Source organism: Callorhinus ursinus, unplaced genomic scaffold (assembly GCF_003265705.2).
Source record: "Callorhinus ursinus isolate GAN/ISIS: 27379988/994484 unplaced genomic scaffold, GSC_fseal_2.0 scaffold56, whole genome shotgun sequence".
In the NCBI taxonomy this organism is placed as follows: Eukaryota; Metazoa; Chordata; class Mammalia; order Carnivora; family Otariidae; genus Callorhinus; species Callorhinus ursinus.
The window spans coordinates 8,897,701-8,922,205 of record NW_027397118.1 but is presented as its reverse complement, the minus strand read 5'-3'; the positions used below and the strand labels follow the sequence as shown (position 1 = coordinate 8,922,205).

Sequence of the window (24,505 nt, the reverse complement as noted above, 5' to 3'; positions counted from 1 at the left end):
GCATAAGAGAAGGAAAAAGAAAATGGAGTACTATTACCCAAGGAATTAAGGAAGATCTAAGTATTCTTCAAAGAATACAGTCAAATATGATATAAGCCTTATTCCTTTAGCCATACAATACTACGACACCATTAACTCTGAAAAAGCTAAAGACAGCTATACCGGTGAAGTTATTTTCCCTAACAGTCATAACTTTATTGAAATAAAAGCATACAAAGCAGAGAGAAATGGTAAACAGGTTAAAAAAAATTCTCAATGTCTAAAATAAGAGAAATTTACACTTATGCTTGAATATCTAAAACTGAATGCCTGAAAAAGCAAAGCATAACTCACCAACAAGATAAGAAATTATAAACGCATTTCACTGAAGATGAAATTATTTTGATAGATGTTTTTAAGTAATTATAAAGAGCAACCATCCCTTTTTTCCATTAATTACAGGCTTAAAAGTCTCAATTGCAAAAGATATTCATTCATGGCCATACAGGGATTCATTATCCTAGTCTCTCTACTCTTGTGTCATCTTTGAAATTTTCCATGATAAATGGTTTTTTAGAAGATGTATAAAAAGAGAAGCTGAAGTTTTAGTTAATGTGTTAAAAACAAGTTATTGGTAGACATACTACTTATCAGAAGAAAGGAGAAAATCTGTAAGGAGAAATATGAATATATTTTGGACCAAGAAGAATTTACCTAACTACCCAAAAGCTGCCTCAAAGCAGGGAGGACACAATGAGCAATTTAAAAATTCATACTGAAGAATACTTTCAGTAGTAAATTTTAAAACTCATAGTGTAACAGTTTGAAATAAGTGTAACAGAACTCAGATTTATCTTTAAAAACAAACAAAAAAACAACCATTTTAACAGGCTTCCCTAGGTTGTCATATACAAATTATTATCTCTGAACTCTACTATCATCAGTTTATAGCAAGGTGAATTTTACCTAATTTGAGCCTTTATAGCTTTTCAATAAGAATTAAATTGTGATTTAAAAAAAAAAAAAAAGCATCTACCCTGGAGGAAATGTTTTCAAACTAAAATATGAGTTGTGATTTTAAGTCCAGGAGCTCAATGCCTACCAAACACTTTCTTTACTACTATCTAATTAAGATCTAGAAAAATTTAATACTTGAAAAACAAAACTGCTTGGATTTATTCATACCTCTTTCTTCCTCATGTTTTTTGGCAGATGCAGTTTTAGGTCTTCCTCTTCCTCGTCTGATATGATCTGAATGGCTGTTACTTCGAGACCTCTTTCTGTTTTCTAAATCCTTATTTACTGTAGAATTTATCTTCTCTCGCCTAACTCTCTCTGTTCGCCTCCTCTTGGCCTCATGCTTGTTTTCTGTATGGATGAATAAAAGTGATATATTTTAGGGCTTAGCAAGAACTGTTTGCCCAAGTTCTCATTGTCTTCTTTTTCTTTCTAAATAGCACTAGAGTTTTTGCTGCCTGGCATATTTTATAAAACTACAACCATAACATCTACGTTCCTCACACCCACACAGGAAAAAAAGAAATTCAACAGAATACAGATCCTCATTAACTCATGAGGTAGGAAGAATTGTAACAAGACCAGTTTTTTTATTTGGCACCTTTAATTTCAGCCCCTACATGTTCACACAATTTCACAGCGATCTTTCTGCCTTTTTCCTTCTCTCTGCTTCCAAGCTAAAAATGGTAAAGTATTAGAAAAGGAAAAAAAAATTCCATTCCTTTTTGCCCCCTACTCAAATTATAGACTGAAATATGTCAAATATACAGAAGCAAAACTGACCTTAGTCATAATACGTTAAGGTTACCAATAAAAAGCAAACAGAAAACATCCACAGAAAATATAAAAACACTAGGGAAGTAATAAGTAGTTTTCACTTTAGCCACAGATGAGATCATTTCTGACATTCTCAGAGCATGCAGATCCCTAAATGGAATAGCAAAAGAGGAACTTTACTCAATATGGTGATTTAATTAATGCCAAGAAGCCATCTTTCTCACTCCAAACAATTCAAAATGTTGGATAAGGCAAACAACAAATTAAAAAAAACAAAAACAAAAAAAACTTGCTTTAATACATACCTCAGGTCATGAACTCAAAAGCAACAAAGAGAATTCCCCAAATACATAAAACCACAATGGTAAAGGGCCAAAATGGATAAAATTCATATCCCAAGAAGGGAACAATTTAAAAGACTGTAATATAACTATGCTTAATAGGCTAGTGTAAAATTAAAAAAAAAAAAAACTTAAGTAAAATGGTAATGGTTATTTTTAAATACTGTACCCTTAGAGAATTAGTTAATTCTCATCTCAGACATATACCAGATGATGCAAGAACACTTAATTATTCCAGATTGCAAGGAAGTTATCAAAGACAACCAGGGTCTTGTTGAAGGACTAAAGGGCTAACTTGAAAAGGCTCCCCCTGGCCACTTTACGACAGTTCGGGCATCAACACAAATAGTAACTATAATAATAAATTGGAACATCAAATATACTTAATATTACGAGTACATGACATTAAATTAAAAAAACACAAGCAAAAACTACGTGGCCACCATAGGAAGACACTAAAGAACCAACTCCCTATTTTGAAAGCTTAAATAGAATAGAAAGAATAAAGCATTTATCCTGCCTCTTCTATTCAAACTGTACCACTCACTGGGTAACCAAAGGACAGATAAAGAGAAGTTTCTAATTTAAGAATTACCGTGGCTAAAAAATGAAGGATGATAAAATCAAAGCATCACCATTTTTCTTAAAGATTTTATTTATTTGAGAAAGCGAGCAAGTGAGCACGAGTGGGAGAGAGGGGTAGAGGCAGAGGGAGAAGCAAGCTCCCCACTGAGCAGGGAGCCCAACATGGAGCTCAATCCCAGGACCCCAGGATCATGACCTGAGCCAAAGGCAGATGCTTAACCAACTGAGCCACCCAGGCACCCCAAGTATCACCATTTTCAACCAGAAATGAACTAAAGGATGTAAGTGTTGAACATAAATAGCTGCTAACATTACAAAAACAGAGACAAGCAGACTTTATGTGTCACCTGACAGAATACCTAACTATTAGGTAGTCTTGTCAAGAAAATCAAATCCCATCAAGCCTTTGAATCCAAATTACAATTTACAGGAAAAATAAAAGTCACTGGAGGAATGTGTCATCCTACATTCCTACACCATGAAGACCCAAATAGCACATCCAGATGTACATGTGGTAGCTTCTTCAACATACAATTTGCAAGAAAAAAAAGAAACAATAGATAAAAGAGAGCTAAAAAAGACTGCCCATACGTAATGTGTGGACCTTACATAATCTGTTTTTTAAAACTTTTTAATTTTTTTTAAAGATTTTATTTATTTATTCATAAGAGACAGAGACAGAGAGGGGCAGAGGGAGAAGTAGGCTCCCCGCTGAGCAGGGAGCCCAATGCAGGACTCGATAACCTGAGCCGAAGGCAGATGCTCAACCATCTGAGCCACCCAGGCACCCTTTTTAAAACTTTTTAAAAAAGTTTTTATGAGAAACCTGAAAACGTCAACACCAGTTGGGTATTTAATATTAAGGAATTATTGTTAATTTTAATTGTGCTTATATTTTTAAAAGTCTATCTTTTAGAAACATATAATGAAACATTTATAACAAATTATATGAGATTTGCCTAAAAATAATATGCAAGAGGGACACCTAGATGGCTCAGTCAGTTAAGCGGCTGCCTTTGGCCCGAGTCATGACCCCAGGGTCCTGAGATGGAGTCCCGCATCGGGCTCCTTGCTCAGCGGGGAGCCTGCTTCTCCCTCTCTCTCCCTCTGCTTGTGCTCTGTCAAATAAAAAAATCTTTAAAAAAAAAAAAATAATACTATGCAAGGGAAAGAGTAAACGGTATAAATGGGGCCAGGTTGGCCATTTTCCTTCTGGTCTTGTGTATGCTTAGAATTTCTCAAAAAAAAAAAAAAAGCTGAAAGAAATAGCGATAGGTAAAGCTTTTTACAGTATGCCTTTTAAAGTTCAACAATGAATTTAGGTTTGTTCCTTCGGCTACCTGCCCATCTCTGCAAACTTCTCAAAAAAGAGCTCTCTGTACTTTCTGCCTTCAATTTCTCACCTCCCATTCACTAATCAATCCACTCCAATTCAGATGCCCACTCAATGAAACGGATCAAGAAGGACAAAAATCTCTGTTATCAAATCTAACAGCACCTCTCTCTGATCATCTTAATACCATCTCTCAAAAATTCAACAAAGATGACTACTCTTTTCCTTAAATTATTCTTCACTTGATTTTCAGGTTTCCAGGTATCCCATCTCACCAGTCACTCCTCTTTATCTCCTTTTGGTGTCTTCTCCCCCAGGTTCTTTCTCATCTTTAATATTAAAGCCCTAGGACTCTGACCTGAGCCCTCTTCTCTTACTTACACTCTGTCGAGATAATCCATAGATCCAAACATTACACTCTATGCTTTATGACGGTTCCAAAATTTATACTTTCAACTCTGACCTCTTCCCAAAGTTCCAGACTGCCTACCCAACAGCTTCACTCTAGTATCTTACAAGCATTTCAAATGTATCAAAAAATCACTCTTGATTTTCCCTCTTCCAAAGCTTCATTATATTAGTAAATAATACTACCCAGTTGCAAAAGCCAAATAATTTGTAATTATCTGGGACTCAGCCTGCTGCTTCTTATATCATCACAAATGTCCACAGGTACTATATCCACAATTTCTTCATCACTCTACCTCGATGGGCAATATCCAAACCAAATGCGTTTCCTACATAGCTGCCAAAATTATCTTTAAAAAATTCAAACTGCATAGCTCCCCTTCTAAAATCTTTCATTAGCTTTTCATTGTATTTAAAAATAAAGTCAAATTTCCTTATCAAAGACTACAAGTGTCTATAAGACCTGACATTTGCCTCTCTCTCCAATATTCTCTCACACTGCAACACTTTGTTCACTATACTCCAGACATGCCTTCCTTTTAATAAAACAAGTTCCTTTCCTCCCCTTAGCATTTGCTAATCCTTCTGCCTAGAGCTCACATCCCAAAACTTCTAATGAGACCACTTATTTACTTCAAATGTTGATTTATAGGTTACCCCTGAGTCTTACAGCTCAAATTACTTTTTATAATCCAATACTATGTTATTTACTTATATGCTGAATCCCCCATTAGAATATAAACTCCATAAAAGTTGGGATGCCATTTGTCTGTCTCATTCACAGAATCTAGAATGTTATCGACACATATTAAGTAGTGCTGAATAAATAAAATTTATTTAGACTGAGCACATGCATCTACCATCCCCTTTCTGGAAAATCCCACTGAAAAGAGAGTAAAGGTAAAGAGAAAAAGGAAAATAGGTCTGTACTGATGGAAACAAAGAAAGGATGCTATCAATCACCCGAAATTACAGAATTTCAGCAAACCAGCAGACTCACAGATTCTGATTAAGAAACCAGAGTAGGGGGCACCTGGGTGGCTCAGTCGGTGAAGCCTCTGACTCTTGATTTTGGCTAAGGTCATAGTGTCAGGGTAATGGGACTGAGCCCAGTGTCAGGCTCTGTGCTCAGCGGGGAGTCTGCTTGAGATTCTCTCTCTCCCTCTGCCCCTCCCCATGCTCATGCTCTCTCTCTCTAAAATAAATAAATCTTAAAAAAAAAAAAAAAGAAACCGGAATAGAAGACACTACAATCCAAAATAGAAACAAAAGATGGCTCCTATAGAAGGGAGAGCTGTTCTTCCCCAAAATACTCCCAGGACAGAATAAAAAGTACAATAAGGGAGAGCAGGCCACAGAGTGATCATCAGAATACTTACAGGACTACTGCAGAGCAAATGACATAAGGAAGTAAAGCTCTCAGGAAACAAGCAATGTTCCAAAGAACTATGAACCTCCAAAAAACAGAAGACACAAATGGCAGCTCCTCATAAAAATGAAATAATATAGGGCGCCTGGGTGGCTCAGTTGGTTAAGCGACTGCCTTTGGCTCAGGTCATGATCCTGGAGTCCCAGGATCGAGTCCCGCGCAGGGAGCCCGCTTCTCCCTCTGACCCTCCCCCCTCTCATGTGCTCTCTCTCTCTCTCATTCTCTCTCTTTCAAGTAAATAAATAAATCTTTTAAAAAAATGAAATAATATAAGGAATTTCACATTCTCTAGGATGAAGCTTTCCTTATTTTAGCCATGATGGAATTCAACAATGTCTCCCAGCTCATGTAATTTATCAATAAGTTCCTCCCAACTGTAAACTAAAGAGATCTATAGTCAGGGCGCCTGGGTGGCTCAGATGGTTAAGCAACGGCCTTCGGCTCAGGTCATGATCCTGGAGTCCCAGGATCGAGTCCCACATCGGGTTTCCTGCTCAGCAGGGAGACTGCTTCTCCCTCTGACCCTCTTCCCTCTCGTGCTTTCTATCTCTCATTCTGTCTCTCTCTGAAATAAATAAATAAAATTTTAAAAAATAAAGAGATCTACAGTCAAAATAGACCTTTAAGACAGCGTAGGATATGGGGCACCTGGGTGGCTCAGTTGTTGAGTGTCTGCCTTCAGCTCAGGTCATGATCCCAGGGTCTTGGGATCGAGCCCCACACTGGGCTCCCTGCTCCGTGGGAAGCCTGCTTCTCCCTCTCCCACTCCCCCTGCTTGTGCCCCCTCTCTTGCTGTCTCTCTCTCTGTCAAAAAATAAATAAAACTTAAAAATAAATAAAAAATAAATAAAACAGTGTAGGATAGTCATGCAAGTTATCTACACTGATAAATCAAACCATTTATGAATATCAATAGGCAATTAAGGATTACCAGGAATTTAAGGAAAATTAAAAGTGTAATAGAGAAGAAACAAGTTAAAACAGGAGGAACAAAGGTAGTTCAAGAAACACGAAAGAAATAGGGGCACCTGGGTGGCTCAGTTGGTGAAGTGTCCTGGCCGACACTTGGTTTCAGCTTGGGTCATGATCTCAGGGTCATGGGATCCAGTCCCACATTAGGCTCCATGCTCAGTGTGGAGTCTGCTTGTCCGTCTCCCTCTGTTCCTCCCCTGCCCTGTCTCTCTCTCTCTTTCTCTCTCAAATAAATAAATAAATCTTAAAAAAAAGCAAGAAAAGATAATCTTAAAACATTCTAATGCATACCTTCGAGACATCTGATTATACTTTATATCATTAAGAATAAGATTCTTTTGCAAAAATGGAAAGCTCAATCCTAAAAAATCATATGGACTCTCAAGCAATCTGAAATAACCAAAAGAATCTTGAAAAACAATGTCAGAAGTCTTACACTTCCTGATTTCAAAACTCACTACAAAGCTACAGTAATCAAAAAAGTGTGGTATTGCCATATGACAGATATATAGACCAAGAGAATAAAATAGAGAGCCCAGAAATAAATCCTTGAATATATGGTTCAAATGATTTTCAAAAACAATGCCAAGATGATTCAAGGAGAAAAAGATAATATTTTCAACAAGTTGTATTGGGAAAACTGGATCTCCACATACAAAAAAAAATGTAACTGGACCCTTATTTTATACCATATGCAAAAATTAATTCAAAATGGATGGAATACCTAAATATTACAGCCAAAACTATAAAATGCTTAGAACAAAAAGAAGGGAAAAGCTTCATAACACTGGACTTGGGAGTGATTTCTTGGATATGACACTGAAAATATAGGCAACAAAAGAAAAAATAGACAACTTGGATTTCAACGAAATTAAAAACTTTTGTGCATCAAAGGACAGTATCAACAGAGTAAAAAAAGGCAATTCATGGAACGGGGCAAAATATTGTAAACATTTATGAGATAAGGGATTAATATCCAGAATAAAAAGAACTTCTACAACTCAATAACAAAGCCAATTCAAAAATGAGCAAAGAACTTGAATAGACATTTATCCAAAGATGAGAGGCAAATGAAAAGATGTTCAACATCACTAATCATTAGAGAAATGCAAATCAAAACCACATGTTATCACTTCATACTGATTAGAATGGCTCTTATCAAAAGTGTTGATGAGGATGTGGAGAAACTGGAAACTCTGGGCACTGCTGATGATAACTTAAAATGGTGTAGCTGCTATGGAAAATGATATGGCATTATCATATACATAGAAATACCATAAGATCCAGCAATTCCACTTCCGGGCATATATACAAAAGAAATGAAAGCAGGTATTCAAATAGATATTTGAACAACCATGTTCATAGCTGCATTATTCACAATAGCCAAAAGGTGAAAGCAGCTCAACTGTCCATCAATGCATGAATAAACAAAATGTGGTATATACATACAATGAAATATTATAAAGGAAATTCTGACACAAGCTACAACATGAAGTCTAAAGACATTATGCTAAAGGAAACAAGTCAGACACAAAAAAATAAATGTAGTATGATTCCAAATAGGAAGTAACTACACTAGTCAAATTCACAGGTACAGAAAAAAGAATAGTGGCTGGGTGATAGACATTGGGGAGGGTATGTGCTACGGTGAGCGCTGTGAATTGTGCAAGACTGTTGAATCACAGATCTGTACTTCTGAAACAAATAACGCAACATATTTTAAGAAAAAAGGAAAAGAAGAAGATAACAGGAGAGGAAGAAAAGGGGAGTATGTCGGAGGGGGAGACGAACCATGAGAGATGATGGACTCTGAAAAACTGAGGGTTCTAGAGGGTAGGGGGGTGGGGGGATGGGTTGGCCTGGTGATGGGTATTGAGGAGGGCACGTTTTGCATGGTGCACTGGGTGTTATGAACAAACAATGAATCATGGAACACTGCATCAAAAACTAATGATGTAATATATGGTGATTAACATAACAATAAAAAAATGTTAAAAAAAAAGAAAAAAAAAAGAAAAAAGAATAGTGGTTGCCTTGGGGCAGTGGGGAAGTGAGTTATTGTTTAATGGGTATAGCACTTCAGTTTGGGAAGATGAAAACAGTCCTGCAGATTAATAGTGGTAATCATTAAGTACACAATATGAATGTACTTAATGCCACCGAAGTGTATATTTAAAATGATTAAAATACAGGGCGCCTGGGTGACTCAGTCGGTTAAACATCTGCCTTCGGCTCAGGGCATGATCCCAGGGTCCTGGGATCAAGTCCAGCATCCAACTCCCTGCTCAGCAGGGAGTCTGCTTCTCCCTCTCCCTCTGCCCCTACCCCCTGATCATAGTCTCTCTTTCTCTCAAATAAATAAATAAAACCTTTAAAATGATTAAAATACTTATACTTGTAATATACCACAAAAATATGAAAAAAATAAGATTCAATGAAAAAAAGAAATTAGAAAACAAAATGAACTGTTCAAAATTGAAGTGCAGAAGACAAGCTAAATAATGGACACCTCTGAAAGACAGAATTATAGCTCTAGAAAAGGAAATCAATGAAATTTCCTGGAACACCCAAAAAAAAAAAAAGAGAGAGAGAGAGAGAGAATAAGTGACAGTAAGTGAAGAGAAATGAAAGAAAGATCCAAGAAATCCAATACTCATCCATGACATACTTACTAATTATCTACCCAATATTCATTCTCCCTTCTTAAGAACAGAATATTCTAATCAAGAGGGAACTGGGCCCAGCTAAAATATATACATTCAAAGACCCTCCTACAGAAGAAGTAGCCATGGAATTTTGTTCTGGTTAATGACAAATAAGTGGAATTGGATAAGGTTTCCAGCACGATTTTTTTTTTAAGGGGGTAAGCACAGCTGGCATGTCCCTTTGCCCCTTTGCCCTTCCCTCTTCTTCCTCTTGGAATGCTTAAGAGATTCCTGGAGGTACAACAGCTACCTTGTAACAATGAGGATGAAAGCCAAATCTCAGGACAGAAGAAAGAGATCAACCTAGGTCCTTGATTGATACCACTGAATCACTAGTCCTGTACTGCCAACTTCATCTTTCTTCTCTAAATAGTGAAAAAAAAACCCACAAACTATTTGTCCAATCCAGTGTCAGTCTCTGTGGGTGGTAATCCTGATATATCATCCAACAAGTATGCACAATCAGTATACCAGGAGGAAGAGAAAAAGACAGTAAGGAAAAAAGAAATACTAGGTAAAAACTGCTCTAAACTGAAGATTTGAGCCCTCAGATGGAAAGGAAGAATGAGAATGACATTTAAATATGAGTACAGGGCTCCTAGGTGACTTAGTCAAGCGTCCTACTCTTGGTTTCGGCTCAGGTCATGATCTCAGGGTTGTGAGATCAAGCCCCAGGATGGGTTCCCCATCCTCAGCTGGGAGTCGGCTTTGGATTGTTTCTCACCCTTCACCTCTGCCCCTCCCCCCACTCGCATGTGTGCACACACACTCTCTAAAATAAATAAAATCTTTAAAAATAAACAAATAAATGTGAGTACACAGTAAAGGCCTTTCACACAATGGAAAACAGGAAATGTACCACCACATACCTTCTATGAAAAAATTTTTCCAGGTCTGAAACAACTTTCTGGAAAATTTATTTTAGAAAAAAAAATACACAAGTTAAAAAAAATGATACTGAAGAAAAATGGGATTATCCTAAGAGTACAAAGGAAGGAAATCTTAGGGATGCATGGGTGGCTCAGTTGATTAAGCATCTGCCTTCAGCTCAGGTCATGATCCCAGGGTCCTGGGATCGAGTCCCGCATTGGACTCCTTGCTCAGCCAGGAGCCTGATTCTCCCTCTCCCACTCCCCCTGCTTGTGCTCTCTCTCTGACAAATAAATAAAATCTTTAAAAAAAAAAATCTTAGTATGACAACTATGCAGCAGACCTAAGATCAGTCAGTCTTAATTAGAAGAAGTCAGAAGATTCTACAAAAAAGTCTTAAAAATGAATATACTCATCATTATACAAACTGTATGAGTAAGAACTTAAAAGTACAGGCAGAGGTAAATTAAGGTATGCATTCTTCCACCAAAGACAAAATAAAAACCTAAAGCCATGTCCCATATATGAATGTATAGCAATTTTAAGTGATTAGCATGTAAGAAAGTGTTTTCTGAAATAACAAAACCAAACCTTCATTGTCAAGTAATTCAGAACTGAGGACCACTTACTACTGAATTAATGCTCAATCACTGAGTTTATAAAAAGTACTGACAACTGGCAATAATCATTTCACTTTTTTCTCTTAACTAAAAGTGAGTATGTCATTTATAGAATTCTTGGCTTATTTATCAGCCTTTGCCTGCTAACTTACCTTAGACAATAATTTGAAAAGTTTAGGTTTAAATTTTTTTTTCCTTCCCCTAATTAAAAATGAGGAGGTTGTTATTTATCTGACTAAACTTAATCTAAAACTCATACCCAGGGGCACCTGGGTGGCTCAGTCGTTAAGCAGCTGCCTTCGGCTCTGGTCATGATCCCAGGGTCCTGGGATCGAGCCCCGCATCGGGCTCACTGCTTGGCAGGAAGCCTGCTTCTCTCTCTCCCCCTCCCCCCTGCTTGTGTTCCTGCTCTCACTATCTCTCACTATCTCTCTCTCTGTCAAACAAATAAATAAAATCTTAAAAAAAAACAAAAACTCATACCCACTGAGAAACATAGTTAAATACTAAAAAGCTATTCCAATTTCTTACTGTTTTATATCTTTTTTCTTACCTTCAGAGAAGTCTTTTATGAACTAGTATGTCATTTAGAATTTGTTTTTTCTTTATAGTTTTTTATAATTAAAATTTTTAAAGGAAAAAGGTATATCCATAATTATTAAATGCAAAATGGCACCCTTGATGTCACAAAACACCTGGAATAGCCATCAGAAAAAAACAAATTTAGAGGTGCCTGGGTGACTGAGTTGGTTAAATGTCCAACTCTTGATTTCGGCTCAGGTCATGATCTCAGGGTGGTGAGACTGAACCCTGTGGCAGGCTCCATGCTCAGCAGGGGAATCTGCTTTGCTCCTCCCCCCACTCTCTCTCAAATAAATAAATAGATAAATAAATAAACAAATACTTTAAAAGAAAGAAAGAAAGAAAAAGAAAAACCAAACTTAAACATCTGGAACAAAGCAGAGTTTGTTCTCACCAAAAACTGTTTCTGTCAGGATTTGGTGACGGATCAAGTATTTGGATAGTGCTCAAGGTTTGGTCTACAGTACAGATACTCTCAATTTTAGGAAATACAGTATTTCCTTTAATCCCTTTTTATTTTTTTAAAGATTTTATTTTTAAGTAATCTCTACACCCAATGCGGGGCTCAAACTTACAACCCCAAGAACAAAAGTCACGTGCTCCACCAACTGAGCCAGCCAGGAGTCACTTCTTCAATCTCTTTTTAAAGAAATTGCTTCAAATTGACAGTTTAGGACTTAATCTCAAGACTATTTTTTAAACTCTTAGGCAACCATTCAATTTAGAAATGAAATCCTACAAGAACAAGACAGTTAATTTTTTAAAATTTATCTCCATTTAATACTGGCCCCCCCAAAGAAAGTAAAAGAAACAACGCATATCTAACTCATTTGGGAAGTTGTCAAAGAATTATTAATTGCCTTGAGGTTCTATGCACTCCTACAAAACACTGAGCATTTCTTAACACAGATTTATTTGTAACATTCATCTCTGCCCCTCATCAAAATTAAAAAGCTTTTAAAAAATCCTTTGATTTCCATAATAAATTTTGTTTATTTAAATGTATTTTCAGCTAGACAAAATTCTATACAGGTCTAGTGTCCTACCTCCCTATTTCTACTGTGTAATAAAGATATACAGATAATATATTTGAAAAATGTGAGTTTTGAGCAGCTCAAGCTTAGATAAATCTGACTTGACAGATTATTTTCCTCCTACACATCACAAAGTTACAAAAGAAATTTCAACCCACTGAAATTTAAAATTATCTTTTATAGCTTTGATTTCACTTTTAAAATAAGTTCAATCTGAACTTTACAGATGGCTCTCGTTCTTGTTTTAAATGTTTAATTACATAAGTAAAAGTCTTCCTTGATTCCTTCCTCGTTATTTAGTGATCTATCTATCTATGCATTACATGTAGAGATAATTTTGTGGGGTCTTAAAAGCAAATGGAAAACAATGACCACATGATATAGCAATTCCTTCTAATTCTGGGTATTTATCCAAAGAAAATGAAAACACTAGCTCGAAAAGATATATGCACCCCATGTTCACTGCAGCATTATTTACAATAGCCAAGATATGGAAACAACTTAAATGTACACTAATGGATGAACAGATAAAAGTAATGTGGAGTTTTATCCAGCCATAAAACTGAAATCTTGCCATTTTTGACAACATGAATGGACCTTCAGGGCATTATGCTAAGTGATATGTCAGAGAGAGAAAGATTAAATACCATATGATCTCATTTGTATGTGGAATCTTAAGAAACAAACCAGAGCTCATAAATAACAGAGAACAGATTGGTGGTTGCCAGAGGTGAGAGTTGGAGGGGGAGGAGGAGGTGAAGTGGGTGAAGGGGGTCCAAAACTACAAACTTCTAATTATAATATTAATAAATCATAATCACGTAACATACAGCATGGTGACTATAGTTAATAATACTGTATTGCATATTTGAAAGTTGCTAAGAGTAAATTTTAAAAGTTCTCATTACAAGAAAAAAATTTTGTAAAACAAAAATGAATTCATGCAAGTATTGTTTTATTCTTTTCCTTAACTTCGTTTTACAGATTTTTCCATGTCAGTACATAAAAATCTGCATCATTCTCTCTAATTAGCACATATTGTTGTTCCCTAAAAGATGCACCCTACTTAACTATTTCCCTACTGATGATATTTGGCTCAATTTTCTGCTATTATAAACAGTGTTGCTTATAAATCCTAATAAATATTTCACTGTGTATTAAAAACAATTGTATCTTTAGGATACATACCTACTGATAAAAAGTCTAGATTCTAGATTACGTGCATTTAAAACTTTTAACAACTACTGTCAGACTGTTCTACAAAAAAGCTGTGCTGATTTACAACCTCACCACTAGTATGAGACTTTGGATTCTGCCATACTCATAAAAGCTCTTGGAAATCCTTTACATTTTTGTCAGAATGGGGGTAAAAAGAATGGTATTTTAATTAAACTGCATTTCCCTGATTATTAACAAAGTTCATTATCTTTCCAGATATATATTATCCATTTTCATTTTCTCTGTATAAATTCTCTAATTAAAACTGAAATGTTCTGGATCCCACTAACAATGTTCAAGTACTTAATAAACTATAGAGATTTTAAAAATTATGTACTCAATCTCCCACATACTACAAACTATCCAAGGCAAATCTTTAAAGAAATTTAATTGTAGAAATGAATATTTGAGTACCTATAACATACTAAACTCTGTTTACATTAGCCACATTCATCTGCACTTCATCTGCACTTCAATCCTCTAAGGTTTATACTATAAGCCTATCTTATACTCAATAGCAGCTGCTCACCGAGGTTAATTAACTTGTTGGAGAGTGACAAAACTCTCTAAACTGAATCTGAAGCCAAGGTTTCCAACCCCCATGTCTGACTATATCAAATTGTTCTCTAGGCTTTGAATACTCTTAACCCTTTCTCCTTAAAACCTTTTCCTCCTTTAATTTCTATGGCACAGTCTACTCCTGATGTTTCTCCATCCTTTCAAACTATTTTTTCTGTTTCTTTTGCTGGTTCCTCTTCCTCCTCCAGGAAATTTCTAGGCTTTAATATCTCATCTTTACTTCAAGGTCACAAGACCACTCTCATTAAACAACAGACCTTAGGAAATTCCAAATGTAAAATAATAATAAACTGCTTCTTACTCATCACCATGACTTATGTAACACCACTCTCCATTGGTTGTTCTCCTATAGCTGACATGTACATCTTCTCAGTTGACCTAAACTCCCTCCCTAATAACCTCCACCCTTTAAGACGAGTTTGCCAGAGTTCAGTCACTGAACTTCCTCTTCCTACCTACCAACCCTCTGGGCACAAGCTCATCCATTTCCATGAGATCAACTACCATCTATTCACTGATGGCTCAAAAGATTTATCACCAGTTGAGGCTATTCCCTAAGCTTCAAACTATATGTCCAACTGGGGAAAAAAAATCCACATGGATGATATTTCATAACCACACCCAAAACTTAATTCTTCATCTTTCCCTCCAAACTTGTCTTCCTTTTTATATTCCCGTTCTTTTTTTTAAGTTTTTTTGTTATGTTAATCACCATACCTCATTAGTTTTTGATGTAGTGTTCCATGATTCATTGTTTGTGCATAATACCCAGTGCTCCACACAGAACGTGCCCTCTTTAATACCCACCACCAGGCTAACCCATCCCCCCACCCCCCCACCCCTCTAGAACCCTGTTTGTTTTTCAGAGTCCATCATCTCTCATGGTTCGTCTCCCCCTCCGATTTCTCCCCCTTCATTCTTCCCCTCCTGCTATCTTCTTCTTTTTTTTTCCTTAACATATTTTATATTCCCTTTCTAACCAGTAATCCAAGTCATTGAGAGTAATTGTAAAATTCTTCCCTCTGGTTCAAGTGATTCTGATTCCTTAATACTTGCAGCATCTGTCCCTTCTCTCTGTCCTTGTTGGGTATCTTCTTTACCTCATCTCTCACCTGAACCACTGGTATATAGAAGGCGCTTGAAAATATTTGTTGAATAAAAAAAATAAACACACTTGTCCTGCTAAGGGCACGAACCATGTCTTACTTATTTTGGAGGCCCGGAACTGAGTTGACATGCCACCCCAGACACCTACTGAATGATCATTCCCGGGTTCTCATACCTGAATCAAACGCTTAGGGAATAAGACCCAGAAACCCATTTTTAACAAGCTCGCTGATTCCTATATAGTTATCCAGCAAAGTCTTTATTCTCATGATGAAAGGGAACAAACTCAAACAAAGGCAGAAATGGAATTAAATAACTTTCTTGCCACTTCTATATAGACCTAAGATAAACAGACCTCTCAAAGACATAAATATAAATAATTCTTTAATCACTTGCTACTATAACCTAAGCACTAACTCAGCATTCTCACTCAGTTAACTTACTGCAATAGCCCACTTCTATCTTGTATTCCCAACAAACTATTCTCTAGACAGCAGCCAAAATGTAATTTCTAAAAGACAAATCAGAGCATGCTACCTTTCCCTCACTCCATCCTACATCCTAGGAATAGTTTGTCCTCATATTTTAAGAAGAAAATCCAAAACTTCTTATTCTGGTTTACAAAGCCCTACACAATCTGGCCTCTGCCTATCCCTGTGGCCTCATCTCCCACACTCCCCTGCTCTTACTGTCTACACTGCAACCACATAGGCCTTTTTGTTCCTAAAATATACCAAACTTTTTCCAGCCCTAAATTTTTGCATTTGCTATTTCATCTGTCAAGAATGTTCTTCTCCTTGATCTTATCATGGCTAGCCCCTTGTTTCAATTCAGCCTCAGGTTAATTGTCCCCTCTCAGAGAGGCCTTCTCCAATCACCCAATCAAAAGTAGCCTTCCAGACACATGCTAGGACAGCAATCTATTTTAATTTCCTACAATGCATTTATCACAAGCTGTTTATTTGTTCATTGTCTATCTCATGCCCAAAAGAACGTAAGCTCCAAAACAGCAGTGAACTGCCTTGACAGTAGATTCATTCATTACTTTACGGCCAAGGCTTAGAACAGTGCCTAGCATACAGCAGGTACTCAAAATTTATTTGTAATCAATCTACTCTTATTTGGAGATCATCACTGTTCTGATTTTATCTAAGGATACACAACAAAATTTCATCTTTTGCATTTCAAAATTCAATCCACTGAATAAATCCAATTTGTCTACACTAACGGGAAAGTAAAATTCCAAAAAAATATTTTTTAGATATTCTAAATCAGAGAATTATAAAAAATAACCAAATTATCTAAAAATTATATTCACCTCAAAATCAAGTTATATTTTTCCAGTCACTAGTCCAAGAAAATATTTTAAGTCATTATAAATTTTACTAGCACTGAGGAGGATAAAACCAAAGATCCATCAACCAGTGAATGGATAAAAAATTTGTGGTTTATCCATATAAAGAGCACTACTAAGCAGTAAAAAGGAATTAATTCTTACTGATATACACAATGATATGGCTGAATCTTAAATTATGCTCAATGAAAGAAGCCAAGCAAAAAAAAAGAGTATATACTGTATGATTCTATTTATATATAAAGTTCTAGAAATAATGACAGAAAGCACATCAGTGGTTATCTGGGGGTGGAGCAGTAAGGACAGAGTAACAAAGGGGAACTAAAAAACTTTTGGGAATGATAAACATTATTCATTATCTTGATTGTGGTGACTAGTGTAATCATAGGATAAAACGTATCAAACTGTACACTTTAAATATGTGCAATTTATTGAATGTCAGTTATACCTTAAATTATTTTTTTATTTTTAGAAATCAGATCAGATCACTCCCTTGCTTAAAACCCTTCAATGGCTCTCCATCCTTCAATAATAAAAAACAGAAAATTTGCTACAAGATTTATCAGCATTATAAGGGAGTTAACATTTAAATGGAATGAAGAGCAAACTAATGTCATAGCTGATTTCCAACAGCTAATAAAAACCAAAGGCATACTTCAATAGGCTTTAATTTTTAACTTCAAGATGTAAATAATATATTCACAAAAATTAATTTTACATTTCTAAATCAAAAAGCTAAATATGTGGTAAACTCTCACAATTACCTGTAGAAGGTGGTGATTTCTCTGGGTGTTTTGCATTTAAAAGTTTTCTGCTAATAAATATATAACCACAAGGACACGATTTACATGCAACAGGAACCTGTACAAAAATAAGAAAAAGTGTATTATTACTATTTTTTTACTAAACTTCTCAGTGTTTATGTAGTCTCCTGAACTGAATGATAAATTACCGAAGTAGGAATCACAGATTTATTTAAACCCCACCTCCTTACAACAAATCGAGACTGGTATTGTGTCCTATACATCTTCACATTCTCCTAATGCTTTACAATACCACGTACATAGAAAATGCATGATAAACACGTACTGATGGGAGTGACCAATAGAAAACCGTAAGAGAATCAGAACAGGGGAAAATATGTGGGAAAAAGGTAGTATTTCCTAAAATATCTGTTTGATGGCAGTTTATTAGCACCAACTGGAAAAGGGAGTGTGGTTGGGAAGTAATTAAAGTAACCCCAGCATAAGAATGAGGACCCAACTGGAATAGTGAGAATGGAAATGGAGAAAAGGCAGATGTGCCAAACATTTCAAAAGGGGAAAATACTTCCACTATTTTCCCAAAGAGAACAAAAATACTAATTTGAAAAGATATATGCACTTAGGTTTATTGCAGGATTATTTATAATAGCCAAGATATGGAAGCAACCCAAGTGTCCATCCACAGATAAATGGATGAAGATGTGATACACACACACACACACATACACACAGCAGAATATTACTCAGACATAAAAAAGAATGAGATTTTGCCAGTTGCAACAACATGGATGGATATAGAAAATATTATGTTAAGTGAAGTAAGTCAGAAAAAGACAAATATCATATGATTTCACTTATAAGTGAAATCTAAAAAACAAAACTAATGAACAAACAAAAGTAGAAACAGACCCATAAATACAGAGAACAAACTGATGGCCCCTTGAGGGGGCTGGGTAGGGGACTAGGCAAAATGGGTGAAGGGGAGTGGGAGGTATAGGTTCCTAATTATAGAATGAGTAAGTCACTGGGTTGAAAGGTACAGCACAGGGAATACAGTCAATGGTACTGGAATAGCCTTGTACGGTGACAGATGGTAGCTACATTTATTGTGAGCATAGCATAACCTATATAGGGTTGTCAAAACATTATGTTGTACACCTGAAACTAACATAACATTGTATGCCAACTATACTTTCCTTAAAAAAATTTTTTTAAAGGGAAAGTACTGAAAATGACTCGTTCTAATAGGAGAGGGCAAAATGCCAATTACCACTGACAAAAAAAGAATAGTTTACAACAACTACTCTGTGGGGCAAAGGATAGCACAAAACAAAAGAGAATGTAGGAGGCGTCAAGATCTAGGATCTCTTTAGTCTCAGCTCCAGGAAGGACATTGGATAAAACACTTAAGCTCTTCAAACTTCTGTTTCTAAATGTGTAAATTACAAGTAGCTCCTTTCTCTATTTCAAATCTATAATTTTTCAAAAGCCAAATGTTACCTAAAATCATTTTTAAAATGTTTTGATTTCTCTGCAATCATTTCACTCAATTTAACTTTTTTCACTCATATTAACTTTAATGATCCTTGAAATCAAGACATGTTCACCAAAAACCAGAAATTAATCTCAACAAAAAGTACTCACAGAATATTTTATGGTCAGAAAACTGCAATTCACTTTGTGAGATAAATTCCATTTGCCCATTGTTCTGCTTATGTAAAAGTTTAGTTACAATTATAAAGTTTTTTATCCAGGGGTGCCTGGGTGGCTCAGTCCGTTAAGTGGCTGACTCTTGATTTTGGCTTAGGTCATGATCTTGGGGTCCTGGAATCGAGCCGGGCATAGGGCTCCATGATCAGTGGGGAGTCTGCTTGAAGAATCTCTCTCTCTCTCTACCCCTCCCCCCACTGAGTGCACTCTCTAAAATAAAAAAAAATTTAAAAATAAAACTTTTTATCCATGTATGTAAAGAATGCTTCACAGTCTGAAATATAAATACTTGATCTAATTAAGCTTAATTAATATTCTGGCAGAATTCTTTTCCTTTGCATAAAAACACTGAACAAAGGATCTCTAGTTTGCATTTAAGAAAAATAACAATGAATCTTAAAAAAATAATCAAACTTCAATAGGTCAAATAGCATGCTTTATTAAGAATGTGATGAGATTCTTTCATGCCAGGACAGAAAGAAATGTTACATTTTTTAATATTGTAAAATGCACCCAAAATAGATGTTTGTCATTTTTAAAATTTCACATCTTCATAGAAACTAAACTCAAAGGTACTGACTCATTTCCTTTATACTTACACACATCATTAAAGACATTCAATGTAATATAAATTGTTTTAAATTAATGTTATCCAAAAAACACAGAAACATGATGTTCTTATTCAAAAGTTCCTTTGCTATTCCACAAGCATTTTCTTCCAGCTACTAAAACTGAACAAATTTAAATTTAGGTCTCTGTCTTATATACAAGAAAAATACATAACACATAGTCTAAATTAACAGAGGGCTGCACTTAGGTATCTGAGATATGTACATATGGCTTTGGGATGAAAGAATGCACAAACGCTAATTGATAAGCTGATTTTCACTCCTTAAGAATGTTTTATGATCAAGAAACATTTATGTGCCTGAGCTAAGTCACCCTAAAGTCCCTTTTAAAATGGAAAGTTCCTTCTCCCAACCCCAACCCTGAAAAAAAGTACAACTAACTACCACCACAACCCAAATCCTAGAAAAAGAATTATTAAATAGGGTGGGCTTCAGTAATATTAATCTCTTTACAGTATAATTTGGTTTTAAAACAAAAAACCCTACGTTTCCTTCAAATTTCAGTTGTAATGCCAAAGATGACACTAACGAAAGTTCTAATGCTATACTCTCAGGGTTTTAAAACAGAAAAAAAAGAAAAGTTTTGTTTATTGATGACTTATTTTTCATCAATTTATCCTTTGAAAAGTACATTCAGGTTGTTTTTATGTTTACAAGTAAAACAGCTAAAAACAAGTAAAAAGTTAAAAAAAGGGTAAAATAAGTGCAAGAAACAAGATCCTGGTCTTATACTGTTTCACTGATTTTTTTAAAAGTTCAAAATAACCACATTATAGAGAACTAATTTACATTCTTGCTGCTAAGAGAATCAAAGTGACCTACAGTAGACATGTTTGCTACATAGCACATAAAATTTCATATAAATAGAAAAAAAAAAAGCTGCTCTATTTTAAAAAATTAAGCAGAAACAGAAACATACACAAAAGATCCCAGACAACTAACAAGAATCTTGAATATTACTACATACAAAATGGTTCAGTAATTTGAGCTACTGGATGTGAAACCTCTCAAAAATGAAAAGTATTGTGGTTGAGATGTTTCAGAACGGTATTTTCAATGGAGACATGTAAAGGAGATGTTATAAAACAACTGAAAATCTAGGTCTTTCTTGTTTGCTGATCTCTGTACCTGTTTTTAAACCTACACACACAAAGAATATATGTAAATCTATTTAAGTGGTGCAATCTCAAACTAAAGATTTTACATATCCTTTTGTTTATAAACTATACCTAAATTCTATTTTAATATTCATCAAACAACTCAGAATAACAATAATCTAATGATGTTTAAAAAATGGCTTTCTGGATTATAATTTTTTCTCATTTATAACTATAAGAAGCTTGTACTCTCCAATAATTAGAAAACTAAAATTAACCTTTTATTTCCTTCAAACCAGTTACTTTTAGTAAAAGATAAATCAATTTTAAGAATCACCAAAAGTTTTATTTTTTATTTTTATTTTTTAAAGATTTTATTTATTTATTTGACAGAGATAGAGAGAGCACAAGTAGGCAGAGAGGCAGACAGAGGGAGAGGGAGAAGCAGGCTCTCTGCCAAGCAGGGAGCCTGATGCGGAACTCGATCCCAGGACCCTGGGATCACGACCTGAGCTGAAGGCAGCCGCTTTAACCAACTGAGCCACCCAGGCACCCGAATCACCAAAAGTTTTAATTAGTCCTTATGTATATTATATTCTCTTAAATATTTACAATAAAGAACAAAACCAACATTCTAAATTATGTAGTAGCTTGCTATGGACTGAATTGTCATCCCCCCAAATTCATATGTTTAAGCACTAATCCCCAATCTGAAAGTATTTGGAGGTTAGATAATCAGGTTTAAAGTCACGGTGGTGGGGCCCTCATGATGGGATTAGTGGCCTTATAAGGCAACCAGAAAGCTCTCTCTCTTTGCCAGATCTCAGACTTTGAGCCTCCAGAACTGTGAGAAAATAAATTGCTATTGTTTGAGCCACTTAACCTATGGTATTTTGTTATGGCAGCTGGGGGGGAAGGGAGGACGTGTTGTGTGTGTATAACAAAATTAATGTATGTTTCCAAATAAAATGCTGATCACATTTTGTTGAACAATTACAGGGACTCCTAACAAGCTTATCGTCCTTCCCTTTTTCTTTAACCAGGATATTAAAAACAGGTTACTTTTCCCAAAAGATTACTTTATGCCAAATAAAACAAGGTCAAGATTTGCAGTAACTTGTGCCCTACAGAAACTGAAATGCATAAAGCATAACATGTAAACCATATACTTCAGCACAGTTAATTGGAACAAATGGAAATGATTTAAATATTGATATAATCTCCTGCAAACAGACTTAAATCACAAAGTCCAATTTTGTCAGAATTTAACAGATTTAGTTTAAGCGGTAAACTTAGTCAAATGGTAAGAAGGGAAGTTTAACTCTACTTCGGGAAACATGACTAAATTGTTTTTATACTGCATACTCAATAAACTCATAATATCAATAAAACTGTAATTCTCCTTACACAATCTTCCTTCCTTGCATTTCTACCACAGGCCCATAAAAGATACTGAATAAAACATTTAACATTTTCTTTTACAAGATTTGATCAAGGTACAAGATTGCTCTTAAAGAATGCACTGACATCAGCATGTTATTTTTAAAGAAGTCTCCAGCCATTTCAAATTACTGATTTAAAGAAAAAAAAATTTTTTTAAGGAAAGGGGAGAAGAGAGGTAGTCATTTTGAAAAAATTCTCTCAGTAGAAAAGAAAAAAATCACACCCAGATATGCACACTGACATGAAAGAAGGGCCTTCGGATGGTTTTAATTGAGAATTTTAACTCAATAGATTGTAAGGAACGTCCATTATTCCAGTAAAGAATGAGGCATGCATAAAACTAAGAAACAGTAAAATGAAATTTTTAAAATTACAGCTATGACACTATTAATTTTGTGTAGAAAGAAGTCATTTAAAATTCATGAAACTACATATAAATTTTTAAAAAAAATCATGAAGCAGAAACGCCAAATTTTTAACAGCGGATACGGCGGCGAGTGGGGGAGGTGAGGAGTACCCAGAAGGAATGGGCTTCACTGGGGGCGTTATTCAATAATGTTCCACAAAAAAACAATGTAAAGATTCACGATTATTTCCGTCAAAAATATAAGAAATATATTTAGGAGGAAAAATGTCCAAATTCGCCTAAACTTGAAACCATTGCATTGCGGCCCCTTTTGTCACATTTAAGCGTTCCCCCCCCCCCAGGTGGGAACAGTTTGGGGGGATCACAGTATAGATCTGATGGGAACAAAGCAACCCTGCGTCGCAGGAGCGGCTTTCGCAGCCAGGAGCCAGGAGCCTGGACTCGGAGCCGGGCACACTGGGCATTCTCGTCGGGGCAGAAGGGATCTGAAGGGGCCGTGCTCCTCTATTTAGGCCACTGCCCCCACACTCCCGCCGCTGTCACCCAAAGCCAGCCAGGCGACTCCGGGAGGGTTCGGTCAGGGCGCCCCGTCCGCTCCAGACAAACCCACGCTTCCCTCCCGCGCCACGGGCCGCGGGACACACACAGTCGCCCAGCTAACGCCGCCAGGTGGGCACCGGCCGGACTGCGACCCCGGGAGTCTCCCTGGCATCCCCTCGGCGTAGCCCGGCCTCCCACCGGGCTCCCACCGTGGCCACCGAGCCCAAGGGCCAGACCACCAGGCGAGGCGGCCTCTCCACAGCCAGCGGCCGCAGACAACGGCAGCCCGTCCGCCCGCCGGCGCACCCGGCCCGCCGGCTCCCGGTTCCGGCCCCCGGCGCCCACCTGTTGGTCGCACTCGGGGCACGATTTGGTGGCCATCTTCACTTTCTTGGCTCGAGTTGCAGACATGCTCCTCTCCAGCGGCAGCGGCGGCGGCAGCAGCAGCGGCAGCAGCAGCAGCGGCGGCGGCGGCGGCGGCGGCTCCGGCTCCTCCCCTCGTACCTCAGGCGGCCCAGCGCCACCCGCCCGGTTGCCGCTGGCCAGACCGAAGCTTGAACGGGAGCGCGCGCGCGTGCGCGAGCTCGCGCGGAGCCAGCGTGCCGGAGAGGGGGTGGGGCCGGGCGTGCGCCCGCAGCGACCACAGTCCTCTTGCGCCAGCTCCGCGTGACCGCGGAGCGCGCTCCCACCCGCACCAAGCGGGTCCTCGGGCACGTCCCGATTCTCACGAGAGGAGACCGTCTGAATCTTCGAGCTGCACAATAGCCACGCCTTCTCTCAGCCCGGCGGCGCGTGGGGGCGTGGCTTGGGCGGGACTCGGCAGTAACGGGCGTCGGGTTTGGCCAACGAATGCACAGATAGGGCGGGTCGTGGTGCTGGGCACGCCCTCTCCCCCGGAGGAAGGAGAACGTGAGTGAAAGGGGAAAGGGAAAGCGCTTACGCATGTCCTGGCATTTAATACACTTAAGTAAATGTTAGCAACTCTAATTATTGAGGAATTGTAATAGATACCTGCTGAGTCTGCTATATGCCAGTCCTGGACTCG

General features: G+C 37.1%; 1 protein-coding gene across 2 annotated transcripts in view; it reads right to left on the bottom strand.

Annotated features, from left to right (window-relative positions):
* LOC112809070 (UPF0547 protein C16orf87) overlaps positions 1–24,186 on the bottom strand; it is a 30,008-nt gene extending 5,822 nt beyond the window's left edge. The window contains exons 1-4 of one of the 2 annotated variants that reach the window (XM_025852411.2): positions 23,936–24,186; positions 23,806–23,899; positions 17,675–17,771; positions 1,165–1,347 (exon numbers count right to left, since the gene is read on the bottom strand). In XM_025852411.2, the coding sequence (XP_025708196.1) occupies positions 1,165–1,347; positions 17,675–17,771; positions 23,806–23,871 (346 nt within the window). In that variant the 5' untranslated portion in view covers positions 23,872–23,899; positions 23,936–24,186. The other variant, XM_073884363.1, reaches the window with a different exon arrangement.
* Between the last annotated feature and the right edge of the window lie 319 nt (positions 24,187–24,505).